We start from the raw sequence: 17703 nt of genomic DNA, 5'->3' as shown, positions 1-17703 counted from the left end.
CTTCTGGGTGCACGTAGCTAATGGGAGCAACCTGGTGTGCGACAATATGTGCACAGAATTAAGGATGAAGATACAAGGACATGAGTTCGAGGTAGATCTGCACCCCCTGGAAATCAATGGAGCAGATGAGTTCTCGGAGTCCAATGGTTAAGGCAACTAGGGCCGGTGATATGTGATTGGGCCCGTCTCACCATGGATTTACAAGTGGGCAGCTCACAGGTGCATATTCAAGGGCAGCTGTCCAAGGGTCCAGGACCTATTAGTCTCACCTCCCTAAGGAAACAGGCAGCAGATCCAGCCCACATCATTTTAATGCAGATAGACTCCCACGGGAATGGCCCCATGCTAGCCCAAGGAAACAGATCCGAAGAAGGCTGCACACAACTACAGCAGCTACTTCAGAAGTTCTCAGTGATCTTCCAAGAACCTAAGGAACTACCACCAAAGCATGCCCATGATCATTGCATTCCATTGCTACCCGGAACTGCATCCACAAATGTAAGGCCCTATCATTACCCCTATTTTCAGAAACTAGAGATTGAGAGGCAAGTGCAAGATATGCTTGACAGAAAAATTATAAAACCCAGCCAAAGCCCATTCTCCTTGCCGGTATTACTTGTGAAAAAGAAGGATGAGGCATGGCGGTTTTGTATAGACTATAGGGCTCTGAACAACATTACTGTGAAGGATCGATTTCCCATACCGGTAGTCGATGAACTACTAGATGAACTCGGCAGGGCCACCATATTCTCTAAACTAGACCTGAGATCGGGATATCATCAAATTTGGGTCCATGAGGGAGACATCCACAAGACTGCCTTTTGTACACACGAAGGGCATTATGAATTTCTGGTTATGCCATTTGGGTTGACCAATGCACCAACTACGTTCCAAGCCCTTATGAATGACATATTTCGACCCCATTTGTGCAAACTTATACTCGTTTTTTTTATGATATACTTGTATATAGCGCTACATGGGACGGACACCTAGTACATCTACAAATCACCTTGGAACAGATAAGGACTCATAAACTCCTTGCAAAGGAGTCAAAATGCACATTTGGACAGACACAAGTACACTATTTAGGGCACGTGGTCGAAAACGGCATTGTAGCAACAGACCCAGAAAAGATTTCAAGCATGACAAATTGGCCCCAACCTCAAAATGTTAAGGAGTTATGAGGCTTCTTGGGTTTAACAGGGTACTACTGGCGATTCATTAGAGGGTATGGACTGATTGCTGCCCCCTTGACAAGTTTACTTAAGAAGAATGGGTTCTGCTGGACTAGAGAGGCCCAACAGGCCTTCGAGACACTCAAAACAATTGTTTCATCCCCACCGACGTTCGCACTTCCAGACTTCTCAAAGGACTTCATCATTGAATGTGATGCGTCATGCCAAGGAGTTGGTGCAGTCCTCATGCAAGAAGAAAGGCCACTGGCGTTTTTCAGCAAAGCAATGGCAGCACAGAAATGAGCCAAATCAGTATACGAATGCGAACTGATAGCAATTGTTCTCACTGTTTAGAGGTGGCGGCCCTACCTTCTAGGAAGGAGGTTCATCATACGAACTGACCACCAGAGCCTGAAATTTCTATTGGAGTAGTCCGTACTATCCCCGGAACAGCAGCGATGGATAGCCAAATTACTTGGCTACGATTATGTCATTAAATACAAGGCAGGGCACACTAACAAGGTGGCAGATGCACTGTCACGCCAGCCACAACTATTTCCATTACTTCTCATGGGCCCAACATGTTCCATCATGGGTCAGCTAAGAGAAGAAGCTGAAAGGCACCCACAACTGAGCAAGCTGCGTTCACAGGTCCAAGAGGACCCTACTAGCCACCCAGGGTACACAGTGGAGAATAACTTGCTGCTGTATAAACGTCGAATGGTGATACCACAGAATTCAGCCCATATTCAGCAACTTCTGGAAGTGTTCCACTCATCCCCAGCAGAAGGACACTCAGGGATCCTACACACTTACAAGAGACTAGCCACCCAATTCCACTGGAAAGGCATGCAAAATTCGGTCCAAAAATTCATAGCCGAATGCGTCATTTGCCAGAAAAATAAGGCAGATACCCAGTCTCTAGCAGGACTGCTACAACCACTCCCAATTCCTACACAAGTGTGGGCAGATATATCCATGGACTTTATAACGGGGCTCCCCCTTTCCTATGGCAAGTTCGTCATTCTCGCAGTGGTTGATAGATTCACCAAATACTACCATTTTCTCCCTTTGTCCCACCCCTTTACAGCCTCCATGGTGGCTGAGATTTTCACTAAGGAGGTGGCACGACTGCATGGTACCCCTAACTCTATTGTCTCAGACCGCAACCCTATTTTTATGAGTCATTTCTGGGCAGAACTTTTTCGACTACAGGGAGTGAAACTCTTCAAATCTACCAGCTACCACCCTCAAACAGATGGGCAGACTGAGGTGGTCAACCGGAGTTTGGAAACCTATCTAAGGTGCTATGCAGGGGATAGGCCACGTCAGTGGCTCAAGTGGCTTCATTGGGCAGAATGGTGGTACAATACCACGTATCATAGTGCAATAGGAATGACTCCCTTCCGGGCTCTATATGGACGGGACCCACCTCCCCTACTCCCATATGAGAAAGGGTCTACAACAGTAGCAGCAGTAGAAGACCAACTCCTCCAGCGAGATAGGGTGTTACAAGATCTCAAATCCAACCTCCATCGAGCCCAACAATGGATGGCAGACTCCTACAACAGAAGGCATAGGCCTATCCAACACCAGATTGAGGAGCAAGTCTTCCTTAAATTACAACCATACAAGCAAGTTTCAATAGCAGGCTACCGGTGGAACAAACTGAGCCCTAGGTACTTCGGCCCATTTCGGATTGTGGAACGCATTGGGTCGGTGGCATACAGGCTTGACCTCCCAGCAACATCAAAATTACACCCTGTATTCCATGTATCCCTATTGAAGAAATGGCCAAAAACAGGAGCAATAACAACAACCACCCTCCCATCATTCTCGGAAGATGGCCAAGTTCAAACTGAGCCCACTCAGATAACAGATTTCAGGTGGATACGCAAAGGGAATCACATTGAACCAGAGGCATTGGTGGTATGGCCAGGTCTCCCAATTGAGGATGCAACTTGGGAACCTTACTTGGATTTACAGAATAGATTCCCACATCTTGACCTTGAGGGCAAGGTCGCTTTCAAGGGAGGAGGGACTGTTGAGACACAAATAAAGGGAATAAAGTGTACAAGAAAAGGCCACGCCAGCCTTTAAAGAATGTAACTAACAGCCAACCACTAGAACAAACTAAATAACAGTAGAAGATCAAGACTGTAATCAGTCTTGAATCCTAAAAGGTTTTAGGTTTGCAAAATAGAAGGGAAAGTGAGAGAAAGGAGAGAGAATAGAAGAGAAGCAAGAGAACACAAGTTGTTGAAAGGAGGGACAGATTCTAACAGATCTGCCGCCGCCACTCTCTTAATATTTATAGGTTATGTTTAGTACATAATGGAAAGGACACATCTGCCCTTGGTACTTACATAATAAATAAAGTAAATAAAAACTGAAATAAATAACAAGTGAATTAACAAACTGACTCAAACTGACACTACTATAACTGAAACAAATAACTACACTGTTGTCCTAAGAACACAGTGGGGACCACTACAGTGGGGCCCACATCAGTGTTCTCTACACTCCCACTCAAGTTGGGAGTAGATATCTATCATGCCCAACTTGGATAGGTCTGTCTCTAACTTCTTCCTTGGTACAACCTTGGTGAGGATATCCGCGAGCTGCATATTAGATGTGATGTACGGAAGACACTTCTTGTGATGTGACCCTTTCTCGCACAAAATGTCGATCAACTTCGATATGTTTAGTTTTGTCATGCTGCACTGGGTTGTGGGCTATATTCATAGCTGCCTGATTATCACAATACAGCATTAAGGGCTTTTCATAGTCAATACCCAACTCTTCAAGTAGTGACCTCAACCATAGGATTTCAGCCACTCCAGTAGCCATTGACCTGTATTCCGCTTCAGCACTGGAGCGGGAAACAACACTCTGCTTCTTACTCCTCCAAGAGACAAGGTTACCTCCCACCAGGGCACAATATCCAGAGGTAGACCTTCTGTCATCAACACTTCCAGCCCAATCGGCATCTGTATAGACTTCCACCCTCATGTGATTATTGTTCTTGAGCAATATACCTCTACCCGGGCATTTCTTCAAGTATGCTAATATTCTTTCTACCGTAAGAAGATGAGAAGTTCTAGGAGAGTGCATGTACTGGCTAACAACACTAACTGCATAGCTGATATCTGGCCGAGTGAGGTAGAGATATAGAAGCTTTCCAACCAACCGTTGGAACATAACATTGTCTTCAAGAGGCTCCCCACCCTCTGCACTAATCTTGTGATTTTGTTCGATGGGTGTATCGGCCGGCTTAACACCCAACTTTCCAATTTCCGCCAACAGATCTAGAACATATTTTCTCTAAGAGATAAAAATCCCCTGCTTGGATCTAGCAACCTCAATACCCAAAAAGTACCGTAGTGCACCAAGATCTTTCACCTCAAACTCTTGATGAAGGAGCTGTTTGAGGGACTCAATCTCATGACTGTCATTTTCTGTCACCACAATATCATCAACATATACTGCTAGTAGTGTCAGAGAGGACTCCACCCTCTTGATGAATAATGTATGATCTAACTGAGCCTGTACATAACCAAACCTTCCAAGGGCTAATCTGAACCTATCAGACCAAGCTCTAGGTGACTGCTTCAAACCATACAATGCCTTGTTCAGTCGGCAAACCTTCTTACCTGTCTCTGTATCATAGAATCCAGGAGGCAACTACAAGTAAACCTCTTCTTGTAAGTCTCCATTCAGAAAGTCATTTTTAACATCCATCTGAAACAGGGGCCAAGAATGATTCGCTGCAAGGGATAACAAAACTCGAATGGTGGTCATCTTGGCTACTGGGGCAAAGGTCTCCAAATAGTCTATACCATAAGTCTGAGTGAACCCCTTTGCAACCAGCTGGGCTTTGTACCTTTCAATAGAGCCATCAGCATTATGCTTCACAGTGAACACCCATCTGCATCCCACTGGTTTCTTTCCTTTTGGTGGGTCAACCAATGCCCAAGTATTATTCTTCAACAAGGCGTCCATTTCGACTTGCATTGCATCTATCGATTCTGGAACTGATAAGGCTTCTTGCACCATTCTTGGAATAGGGACATCGGCAATGGAAGTGAGATAGGACCGGTAAGATGGTGATAGACGATCATAGGATAAGAACTGTGAGATGCTGTGAGCTGTAGAAGTGGTACAATGTCGTTTCCCTTTGCGAATGGCAATAGGGAGATCAAGGTCATTCACAGGAGGGGAAGTGGCAACAGTGAGAGGTATCTCAGTAGGCTCTGGATCTGGAGGCACAGAAGGAACTGGAGCTGGCCGGGACTGCCGAAGACTAGGATCAACCTGCCTGCATTGCCTGTGATAGACTCTCAACTCCGGCTCCCTCTGACCACCCTCACCACTACAACCTTCATTACCCAGTGGAACAAGTAAAGGAACAGCCCCACTTCTACCAGCCCCACTTCCACTCTCACTGCTCTCCCCCTGAGGAAAGAAACTCAAAACAGCCCCGCTCTCACTGCTCTCCCCCTGAGGAGAAACCCTAGGATAATAGGGTGTCTCCTCAAAGAAGGTGACATCCATGGAGACAAACTGTTTCCCTGAAACCGGATCATAACAGCAATAACCCTTTTGAGTTTGTGCATAACCAAGGAAAATGCATTTGGAGGCCTTAGGTTCAAATTTGGAATGCTGAGGCCCGAGAAACTGAACGAAACAGGTACAACCAAAGGTTTTAAGGGGAACAATGAACAACTCCTCGTCTGGGTATAGAAGGGAAAAGGGGGTTCTCATATCAAGGACCCGGGAAGGAACTCGATTAATGAGATAAACTGCCGTGAGGATAGCATCACCCCATAAGGGAATAGGTACATTGGAGGTAAACATAATGCTTCTAGCCACCTCCAAGATATGCCTATTATTCCTTTCAGCAACGTCGTTCTGCTGTGGTGTATAAGGGCAAGTGCTCTGGTGAATAACTCCATGGCTAAGAAGGTAGGAGGTCAATGGCTGAGCAAAGTATTCCTTTGCATTATCAGATCTAAGGACTTTGATTTTGGTCTCAAACTGAGTGAGAACCATCTGATGGAAGTTTTGGGTCAGAGCAGGAACCTCATCCCGAGAACGCATAAGATAGACCCAAGAAAACCGGGTATGGTCATCAACAAATAGAAGAAAATATCTGTACCCACTCATAGAAGAGATATGATATGGCCCCCAAACATCAGTATGCACAACATCAAAAGAGGAATTACTCCTTTTATTACTAAAAGAATAAGAGGTTCTACAATGTTTGGCAAACTCACAACTCTCACACCTCAACTTTGATAACTCAATAAACTCAAATAAAGCAAGAAACAGACTCTTCAAAGACTTAAAAGACAAATGACCTAATCGGTTATGCCAAAGCATAACCGAACTCACAGACTGGGAAACAAAAGACCTCTTATCCACTGACTCCTCCCAACGAGAACTCTCTCCAAGCAGATAGATCCTGTTCGTCTCACGGCCAGTCCCAATCACCTTCCTCGTCTCCAAATTCTAAATTACACATCGGTCAGGGAAAAAGGTTACTGAACAGTTCATGTGTTTGGTAATACTACTAACTGAAAGCAAGTTAGTATCAAGCTTAGGAACATGCAAGACAGAAGATAAAGAGATAGTATTCGATAGCTTGATGTCCCCCTTGCCCGAAATGGGAACAAGAGAGCCATCAGCAACGGGTACTCTATCTCGGCCAGAGGACAAGTGATAAGAAGTGAACAAAGATGGCAAGCTAGTCATATGGTCAGATGCACCTGAATCTATTACCCAGTAGTGATCAGTATTACCTGGAGCTGAAGCATGGTAAGCTGAGGCTCAAGTACCTGAATGTGCAAATGCAAATGTGGCAGAAGCTGATGGTGACTGAGATGGCTGAGCTGAACTCCCAACTTCCTTTTCCAAATGTATGAGGGCAGCCCGAACAACAGCTAAAGTCTCCAAGGATGTGTCTGATGAGGATGTTGAATCAGTGTTCACTGCCATATGAGCATTACCCTTCTTATTTCTTACTTTTGCTAGGACCAAGTGAGGATGTAGCTTCCAACAAGTATCTTTTGTGTACTGGGGTTTCTTGCAATGTTCACATACCAGATCCCATCTATCTTCCTTCTTCCGATCCCTTTCTGAGTCACCCCCTGGCTTGGGTTTAATAGCTATCAAGGCTGGGAAAGAGGTCTAAGGCTGCATCATAACTTTCCTCCTGGTCTCTTCACTATGCACCAGGGAGTATGCTTGAGAAAGGGTCACACTATCTCTTGTCAATATCTGTTGTCGCACAATGTCATATTCTGAATTCAAACCAGCCAGAAACTCAAATACCCTATTCATCTCGACTTGCTTTCTGTGAGTCTGTGCATCTTTGAGACTCTCCCACTCAAGGGTCTCTAGATGGTCAATCTCATGCCACAAGGATTTCAAGGTAGAGAAGTAGACAGAAACTGGCTTCTCTCCTTGTTTAAGGTTGTTCACCTCACACTTCAGTTCATAGGCTCTGGCAACATTAAGGGGTTGGGAATAGGCTTCTTTCACAACATCCCATATCTCTTTGGCTGTCTTTGCCCACAAGTAATTTCGACTGATATGTGGCTGCATAGAATTACACAGCCATGCCATAACTAAATAGTTATCTTGAACCCACTTGGTGTATGTTGGGTCCTCCTTGGAAGGTTCTTTCACATCTCCCAAGAGGTAACCCAATTTTCCCCTTCCTCCAATAGCCATCATGGCTGATTGCGCCCACTCCAAATAATTTGACCCATCAAGTCTCATAGTTGTAATCTGAAACCCGGTTTTAGATACATTACCATAATTGTGGTTTCCAAAACTACTTTCTCCTTGACCCTTAAACTCCATCTTTGATCAAGATTCAGTGGCTACAAACTGTTAGAGCAATTATACCAGAAAACAGAGTCAAGCAAGTCTGAAATCTGATCCGAAACGAACACAAATCTGATCTGATCTGAAATCTGATCTGATCCGATCTGAAATCAACCCAAATCTGATCTGAAATCAATCGCCTATCACAGTATATGCAATAAATCAACTCAAATCTGATCTAAAATCAATCGGCATGCACATTACCAGGCAGCCTATCAATCTGAGATGCTATTTTTTGAAATCACTACTGTGGGGCCCACTGCTATGAGAGCAAAAATAGGGTTTCAACTGTAGGTTTGAAGTAAGTGCTCAGTTGCACTCTCCAAGTAGTCCGCACAAGTGGGACTTTTCGTAGGGCAATATGAAACCCTAAAAACTAATCACCTTTGAAGAGGAGGGTTCAACCCAATAGTCAAACCCTAGAAACAAACTTAACCACAGTTCGGAAAGCCAAACCCTAGAACAAACTTGAACACAGTTCAGCCCCTCTTTCTAGATAGGTCCAACCTATCTCGACTGGTTGCAGTCTTTGAAACTCAGTAAAAAAAAAACTTACTGATTACCTGTCTTCGGTTTACTGTCTTCTAGGGCTACCTGAACCCTAACCTTCGCTGCCTCTTCCTGATTACCAACTCTTTGCAAGCCGCGGAAAGTCTTCAACTGTTGCGAACCTCTCCTGGTAATCTCCAAGATTCAGCCACAGAAAAACTTCTTCAAAGCTTCCAGCCCTAGCTAGTCCTCATGTGGTCGGGTGGACTAGACACACACATGAGAAGCCCTATATAGGCTCTGATACCAAGTAGAAGATCAAGACAGTAATCAGTCTTGAATCCTAAAAGGTTTTAGGTTTGCAAAATAGAAGGGAAAGTGAGAGAAAGGAGAGAGAATAGAAGAGAAGCAAGAGAACACAAGTTGTTGAAAGGAGGGACAGATTCTAACAGATCTGCTGCCGCCACTTTCTTAATATTTATAGGTTATGTTTAGTACATAATGGAAAGGACACATCTACCCTTGGTACTTACATAATAAATAAAGTAAATAAAAACTGAAATAAATAACAATTGAATTAACAAACTGACTCAAACTGACACTACTACAACTGAAACAAATAACTACACTGTTGTCCTACGAACACAGTGGGGACCACTGCAGTGGGGCCCACATCAGTGTTCTCTACAATAACAAACTAGACAAATGGACTGGACAAGTGGAGAGGCTGGTATAACAGAATTGTAACAGCAGTATATAAATAAGGAAAGGAGGTTAGGAGGGGATTATCGATTTGGGAATACAACTCTCTCTCTCTCTCTCTCTCTCTCTCTCTCTCTCTCTCTCTCTCATTCAGGAGGCAGACTCCCTCGAAAGAGTCCCTGAGTTGGGCAGTCCCTAACAACAGCAATTTCTGAAGTTGGATTTTTTTTATAGTAAAAGAATCATTAAAAAGAAAAAAGAAATTACATGAGAAAGGCAATAAGAAATCACCCAAAGAACCAAATCACCACTACAATAACCAACAAAAAATGCACCCTTACAAACATAAAACCCATACAAAAAACGAACTCCACCTTCTGAAAACCAAACAAAAGCAAAAAATCCATTCTCAAGAAGACATTATCTCCAAGCCAGCCCTTTTAAAACTCTTCAGAAAAACATCCAACTATCTTCTCTAAAAACCAGAAGAAACTAACTCCCCAACCTCCTTCTATCAACCAATAGTACTCCTCCACGTCTAAAACCTCTTCCTGTCCCTCGCCCTCATCCCACACCTCTCCCGGCTCCTTTGGAATGGTACTCTTATGGCATTCTTCCTTTTTCTATTTCACAAACTCTTCAAAAACCTTCTTACAAAGGCCTCACCACCCAGGAAAAAAAAGACCCGAATCTCTACCCACTTCCACATGAGATTCCTTAATTCCAATCCACCATTTTTCTTCTTCTCTACATCTGAATTCAATTCTCCATCGGTCCTCACAGATTCATCGATACCCACTTTTTCCTACACCTCTTGAATTCTGTTCCTCTTCAGCTCTCCTTCATCAAAACTCTGAGCAACAATATTCAGACCACTGAACACATCGAGAGCCTTATGAGTCGTGGCTCTGGAGTTAACTGTTCTTCTTGTGAAGAATCTTTTATATTTATTACTAGGGCCAGCCCCAACAAATCCCACTTTCAAGCACGAGAGTACTTTAGTAACATGCACAAGATGAAACTTACTTGATCCTCTAGATTTCTTTGCAGCCACCGAACCTTCACCAATGACCGCACAGTTGGACACCAACTTCCTCCTACAGTCCTACCCAAGTCGACTCCAATCCTTCCAACTATCACTTCTTCAATTAGATGTTCATTGATACTCCTTTGGCTACCAATGTTGTCCTCCATATCAAAACAACCATTCCCTTGACTGCACACTATATCTGTCCTCACCTGCTTCAGCAATCTCTCTGAAGAAGCCAAACCACATTCAAGACAATTAGCAACTGAATCCAAAGGAAAAGGCACCTTACAAGCTGGATCAAGGTCAGATATTGATCTTGTGATTGAAATTTTTCAATGAAACTACTTTTACGCTTGAAACAATGAACTTTAAGTCACAAAAAGCAAATTATAAAAACTACCATAGAAAAATCATTTCAAGATTACCAACCACCCAATATTTGTTTAGTGTTTGCTTCTAGTAATTTGTCTTGTTTACCTCCTGACTACGGTTCACAACACCAATGTAACCAAGCCGAAGTGGAATTACTCTTCCCAGCAAAAAATTGCGGGCATCAGTCCCCCTGTCCATGATATCTAGCTGCCTCCAGACAAAAATAATGTGACACCATTACCAAGCAAATTATTAGGAAAGTAATAAACTTAAATAATTATATAGTCTTTCTAGAGCAGATGAAAACCAAACCTTAGTGATCACACCTATTGTCCGAGAACCTGTTAAAAAAGTTTGTGTTAGTGCAGCACTATGGCAGATAAACCATTATAGCATAATCTATACTATATCTGTGTCTGTGCATGGACTTGTGAAAGTCCATAGTTAAGCATAAACAGAGGCACATCTTTGTGCCTCTGTAGTATTGGCCATGCAAGAAGAGCACTCTCACTTCTCTGTTCCACAGTTCAAACATGAAAGGATGTCGATGACAAGACAGAGTGGCTAAAACATACTTGCAGGGCATGTGTATGGTCAGGAAAGGCATAGCCTTGTACCACATCCCATGTACCTTTTATAACTAACTATGCTGATGTGGCATGTAACAAACTGGTGTATTTCTGACAGAAACTTTTGTTGTGGTTCCTAAAAGAGGTCCTAAAATAAAGATAAAAAGGGTACTAAAGTAATATCAGGAATGTCCAGAAGTCTGGAATCTTCCAGGCCAGCTATAAACATTCCAAAAGGGAAAACAGAACAAGACAAAGCTCTAACTAAGAATAGGAGAATCATCCTCGGGAAAGCACAACTTAGCATTGTCTCTTCCAGTCTTTCATCTGGAGAATCAGAAACTGCCATTCTCAGGGAATGACTTCTTCAAACCTAATTTCAGCCTTCTTCAGCACCAGATCACAACAGACTCCTTTCAGAGTTCTATTGTTACTTTCAACTAGACAGAATCTTTTCAGAGTTCCATTGTCACCTTCAACTTTCGAAACTCTAATCCACAGTGTCTTCCCAGTGGTCTTCCAGTATCATCACAGCCAATTGCTTGAGAAAATGCTAGTAAAGAAAAACTACATAGGTTCATGACTGGTTAGAATACATCAGAGAAGAACCTACCAGCAGGGTCAGCAGCTCTTGCCATCTGAAGTGCATCAGAGGTTGCCAAATCAGAATTGGCTGGACTTACTGCCAATATTACACAGGTTTCATGCTTGATATAGGACATGATCATTGTCCTAATCCTTGCCTCTATATCACGGGGCTGATCTCCAACTGGGACCTTCGTCATTCCAGGCAAATCAACAAGGGTTATATTCAAAACATTGGGAGAAGAGATTTTTAGACGAATCTGTTTATCTGAGACACCTTTATTAGTTCCTGCCTCCCTTTCAGTCTCAGCCTGCATTATCAATCAAATAACTCGAAAGTCAAAACAAAAATTGTTGCAATACTAGCAGTCTAGCACTAAATAGATGGAACATGTAGAATAACGTATCCAATTTATTTTCTTTACCAAGTAAAGATCCAGTTTCATTAATAGACGAGCTTTCAAAAATTAAATTAAATCAACGGAAACTTGCTGAACAGAAAACGATTCGGCTAATAAACTAAATAACAAAGAATATTTTCAAGAATTTACAGTTACTTCTAATATACCAATTATGAAAGAAAAAACTATGAATGCTTTCTGAACAAGAAATTAACCAATTATATTAGCTAATTGAACTATGCCAAAATTGAGAATCAAATTATATAGAAAAATAAAAACCATGCAGAAAGCGAAACCAGCAGCAAGCCAATTAGCAAAAGTTAAAAAATCTTTCAAATAATGGAAACTAAACCAACAGAATTGTTGCACAACAAACTATGGGGAAACCCTCTAGAACATATAGTTACTTGTAGTATCCCAATTATGAAATGAAAAATTTCTCAATGTCATACAATTTAACCATACCTGAATTTCTCGACGTATTGCTGAGAAATCATAAAATCGCTTCTTGGGCAAGTGCAAAAACTCACCCCACTCCCTATCATCATCAGTATTGGATCTCCGGGGCCGATGTTCAAGTTGCAAAACCAGTGGCCTCCGGGTGCAAATATCCGAATCGCGTGGAAGAAAATCCCTTCCGACAAGAGCTTCGAGCACACTCGATTTTCCACTGCTTTGGCTTCCGATTACAGCAACTTGAGGCAAATTGATCTTTGAAAAACTCCCCCCCAACGGTGCAAAGATATCCTGCAATCTGTTCACAATAGGAATCACCGAAGAACCAATGGAAGCCGTCTTCGGATTGTCAGCAACCGACGAAGCTTCATCGAACGGATTTACCTGCTCTCCCATTGATTATTGCTGGAAGTGCAAGTACTGATCTCTAAAACATCAGAGGAACTGGAGAACAAGGCTTATGATTATGGCGTCTGGTTCAGCCGTTACTCCACATCATTTGCAGAGGATGGAAGACTGGAAGAGGATGAAACAGAGGAAACGAAGGACCCGCGAAATATGGACGATTGGATTATAATACGATTTTTCCCGGGAAACATGTCAGGAATGATGGGGAATTATATGCTGCCGAAAATACATGATACCGAAAGAGATTTGACCCATCAAAATTCCACGTCCACCTCAATTTTGATAAATACCTTTGCCACTTAGGCACTTACATGATACCGGTTGATTGGTTATAAGGTTTTCGGTATCATAGTCGAGGATTGTAGAGGCTGCGCGGTAGGGGCCCCATGGGGCCCGCCCAGGACCCAAAGCAATATGAACCACTCACTAGTCGCCCAGGATTCTTGATCGCTCTGGAGTCTGGACCCTTGCAACTTTCCAGTTCCAACTTCCAAGTATTTCTTTTCTTTCTCGGGTACAGAGTAGAAGAACCCTTCCGATTCCCAAATCATCTACTTTTCATCATCTCAAGGTCCTGGGAAATTGAGCTCTTCCGCTCGAATCTGCTCTGAGTGAGTATTTAGAAGCTCTTACTGAGACAAAGAAGCTACAGACAACCCTTTTCCCCTGTTCCGTGGTTGATCTTTGTTTGGAGAGGCAGCATAGGGACTGAGATGCAAGGAGATGGAAGTAAAGAAGAGAAGAGACTGATGAAGAAAAAATCTGAATCTCCATCCTTCTTTCTGTATGCGACGGTTTTAGCTGATAAACCGGTAAACGTGATTGGAGTGATAGATCAGATTAAGAAAATGTGGTGGTGGGTCAAAGGATCATTTGAGGTAGAAAGAGTAGCCGATGACATCTTAGCTATCAATTTTTTAAGGGAAAAAGACATGGTTAATATCGTGAAAGAGGGGCCGTGGTTATTCAAGGATTATCCCTTACTGCTGCAGAGGGGAACTCCGGAGGAGATACCCAGTGGGCTTCGTTTCAGCCATCTTAACATTTGGGTTCGAGTTCTAAACATACCATTGGACTACAGAACCTTAGAAACAGGAGAGCTGCTCGCACGAGATGCAGGAGAAATTATTCCAATGAAGCCGGAGGAAGAAAAGAGAAGGAAAAACAAGAAAGCTGAATGGAATAAAGGTCCGAGAGTTAGGGTGTGTGTGGATATCAAAAAGCCCTTGGCAAAAGGGGCATATGGTTTTCTTGAAGAAGGTAAAAAAGTCTGGTTTCCTTTTCAATATGAGAACTTACCTGTCTTCTGCTATCGTTGTGGTCTTTTAGGACATGTCGAGAAATCTTGTAAGGAGAGCACCAAGAATCCGAATGCTGAGTTCGAAGAGATGATTAAAAACTTTGCAATCAATCCATGGGAGACACAGATGGACCTATCCCCTGTGGTCCATGGATGAGAGTCTTCGTAGGAGCAGATGAAGACCGGTTCATGAATGTAAAGAATAAAAGCCAAACCGTCCAGACTGAAAAATTAGATGAATCCGAAACCACTGTAGACGGGAATGTTTCTCATTCAAACCCAAATGTCACAGAGGAGGAAACTGCTACACAGATGGAGGTTCTACACGTTCAAGAAAAACTCCCCGTGCGTAGGAAGCTTTTTCAGGAGAGTGCAGTATCGGTGCTGCAGAAACCTCACCGGAGAAGAGGACATCCCAGACAAACATAAAAGTGTTACCATCTCCGGCAAGGTTTTTCCTCGGTCAACGGTGAATTTGAAGCTTGGGCCTAAATCTTAAGCCCGAGCCAAGCCCGAAGCTTGGGCTGAGGCCGAGAGAAATTTGAAAATAGAATTTTTTTTATTTAATTAAAAAGTGTTTTATTACTTGAAAAAAAAAAGAAAAAATATTATATATTTTTTTATTAAATAAAATGTATTTTTATTATTTTATATATAATATCACATTGGGGGTTCGAATGAGGCTTTTTTTTGTGAAAGTCCGAGCCAGGCCCAAACCCAAACCCGCAGGCCTAAAATTATGATTAAGCCTGACTTATAATGAATCGGGCCAGGCCGAGTCAGCCCGTCGAACTAGCTGACCCATGAACAAGTGTCTACAAGAGAGATTCTCGAGAGGGTATTAGTATAGGGCAGGAAAATCTTACCTTTCCAATGTATAACTTCAGAAAGGCAGTGCGTAAAGAACCAGGTACTCTTTTACCCAATTTGGAAATCGTATGCAAAACCCTTTCCGGAGCAGGAAGGTGAGGTCCGGGGGCCTCTGAACTTGTTCCTTTTTGAGGGGGGTCCATTGAGCAATGAGCTACAAACTAAAGGGGGGCATGTAGAAATAGTTGCGGGTCACATGTTGTGAAAATAGAAGAAATAGCAGAGACTAAAAAGGTACTCTCTTCCTTTGCAAGGAATTAAGAAAAAATTTGCAATAATGTTGTTGATTCGGTTTTTTCTAGTACTAATGGCTTTGTTCATAGTTATCCCCTGCCTGAAGCGGTGTATCTCCCTTCCAAAGTCTGTAAGGAAACAGTCGAGCATCAAGTTATGATGTTCCCAGTGCCTTTGAAATCCTCGGCTCTAAAGAAGAATAAGACAAAATCTGGAACAACTTATGTCTTCAAAAAAGAACAAGGTTTTTTTAATCAAAAAATATCTGCAAATAAATTGATGAGTTCGAAGAGTCTGTTTAATCCTAGCCTGGTCAAAGTTATTCCAAAAGGAACGGGGTTTCGGCATATGCGCCGTAGAAACTTATGGTTGTTGTAGTGTTCTAAGTATGGTAAAAGGTGTCTTAAGCTTAGTTCCCCTGCTTCACAAATTCAAGATCTAGAGAGAACGCAAACTATAGAGGATATTTTTAATGATTGGCTTAGTGCGTGAAGAAGGGTAGAAATAGAAGACATGGGACTAAAGAGATTCTCTCACAAAAAGATTTCACTTATAAGAAAGGGCTTATAAGAGTTGACCCTAAACAATTCTGATGAACGAAGATTTGGCCCGACCTCGTAATCACTCGACACGTGGCGAAAGCAATAGCTTGGCACGACCATACGTCCAAGACGCGAGCTCCAAAAAGGAATCAGCAGTCCGAACTCCCTACATGGAGCCTGAACTCCCCGTAAGGAGCCCGAGCTCTCCCTTAAGCCCTGAGCCTTGCAACCACAAAGGGCAACAACCCGAACTGGCCTGCCCCATGGCAGTTCGGGACACATCTCTATCCAAACTCAAGACTTCACCTCACTCACAACTCCAGCACTTCGCCTCTAGGACGCCAAACTGAACAATCATATCACGTCTAACATCGAGGAAGTCCGTACCCAGGGGCGGTGCACCTGACTGACTTGGGATCTGACGCTTGACAACCGCACTCCAATGGCCACCTACCACAGCCACCTGCTACCGCCATCTCCAGTTGCAAAGACGGCTCCGACAAAGAGAGCAGTGGCGGTTTTGTCCCAGCAGATGTGATGACACCCGAACTGGCAGGAGCGCAGGGATAATCATACCCGACCTAACAGAAGCTTAGGAGTGAGTGCGCGATGTGATTATAAAAGGCTCCCTACCCCGCAAGAACGAGGTATGTGAACTTTGCACCATCAGTTGGCGTCGTCTGTGGGAAACACTTCTAAAAGCCTCCCTCTAAAACTCTGATAACCTGTTCTTCTTCCAAAAACCCCAACACTCATGGCTTCTTCCAGCAATGTCGGGCGTGGCACAGAGATGAACACCACAGGGGAACAACTCCAAGTCCCCGTGGTGTGCATCGAACAGTTCACCATTCCCCTTCCGGTGGATGGGATCCCCAGCTTGAATGCGCCACAAACAGTGGCGCCCGTAAACCTTCATGCCATGATCATTCCTCTTCCACTCCTTATCGAAACAACTTTTGCTGAACCAACTGTTGTCCCCTTGGCGACCCAACAGAACCAGTTTGACGACCTAATGCAATGCTTGCGGGCAATGCAAGCCCAAATGCAACAATTCCAGCAGCATCAACTCCAATAGCACCAAGTACTACACCACCTCTCTCAACACCACTATTAGCAGCAGTTCCCCCAACTACCCCTGAACCAATCACTACTTCCCCTCAGGGTGGACGCCCTGACCGAGGAGAAGCCTCCCAACTCTAGAACCCCCCTAACAGCCAGGCCGAAGGGAAAGGAAAATCACCCACGCCTCACAGCTCGCAGGCGGGTCAGGAACCTCGCCCGCAAAGTCAGCACCTCGGCGCTCCAAGCCTGAGTTCCCGCTCACAGAGAACCGATTCAGCGCCCTAGCAGCAGACTACCAACATTCTGGGCCCATCGAGCTCAGCAACACAGAGGCCAGCAGCGCCAGTACCAAGCCCACTCAACAACGAAGGCGCTGGCGAAGTCGTCGAACTGCCACCCGTGTCCTGCCCAAGCTCAGAGGTAAGGAAGAGATGAGCTCGGACGAGGTAAAAGCTGCCCCAAATCTCTCAGTTCCTTCCCCCCTCACATTAGAACTCCTAGTAGTCCCCATGCTTAGAGACTTCAAGCTCCCACCTTTGGACAAGTATGATGGGTCCTTTGACCCCAACGACCACGTCGATGCTTTCCAGTCCCAAATGCACCTCGCTAGGGCCAGT

General features: G+C 43.8%; 2 protein-coding genes across 7 annotated transcripts in view; one reads left to right on the top strand and one right to left on the bottom strand.

Annotated features, from left to right (window-relative positions):
* Nucleotides 1-14431, bottom strand: part of LOC148843556 (dynamin-related protein 3A-like) — a 53633-nt gene extending 39202 nt beyond the window's left edge. For all 6 annotated transcript variants that reach the window (XR_016103597.1, XR_016103598.1, XR_016103599.1 and 3 more), the window contains exons 1-4: nt 12680-14431; nt 11842-12124; nt 10972-11000; nt 10765-10866 (exon numbers count right to left, since the gene is read on the bottom strand). Coding sequence is in view for 2 of the 6 variants with exons in the window: in XM_088959090.1 (XP_088815216.1) it covers nt 10765-10866; nt 10972-11000; nt 11842-12124; nt 12680-13066 (801 nt within the window). In the remaining 4 variants the exon portion in view is untranslated. The remainder of the gene's footprint in view (nt 1-10764; nt 10867-10971; nt 11001-11841; nt 12125-12679) is intronic.
* On the top strand, nt 13792-14535 carry LOC148843555 (uncharacterized). Its single transcript, XM_088959428.1, has one exon. The coding sequence runs from the start codon at nt 13792-13794 to the stop codon at nt 14533-14535; it is 744 nt and encodes a 247-aa protein (XP_088815554.1).
* The last annotated feature ends 3168 nt before the right edge of the window (nt 14536-17703 follow it).

This window comes from Nelumbo lutea, chromosome 8 (assembly GCF_056320005.1).
Source record: "Nelumbo lutea isolate HS-2025 chromosome 8, American lotus-T2T, whole genome shotgun sequence".
Lineage (NCBI taxonomy): Eukaryota > Viridiplantae > Streptophyta > Magnoliopsida > Proteales > Nelumbonaceae > Nelumbo > Nelumbo lutea.
The sequence above is the reverse complement of the archived record's forward strand: the minus strand, read 5'-3'. Positions and strand labels throughout refer to the sequence as shown.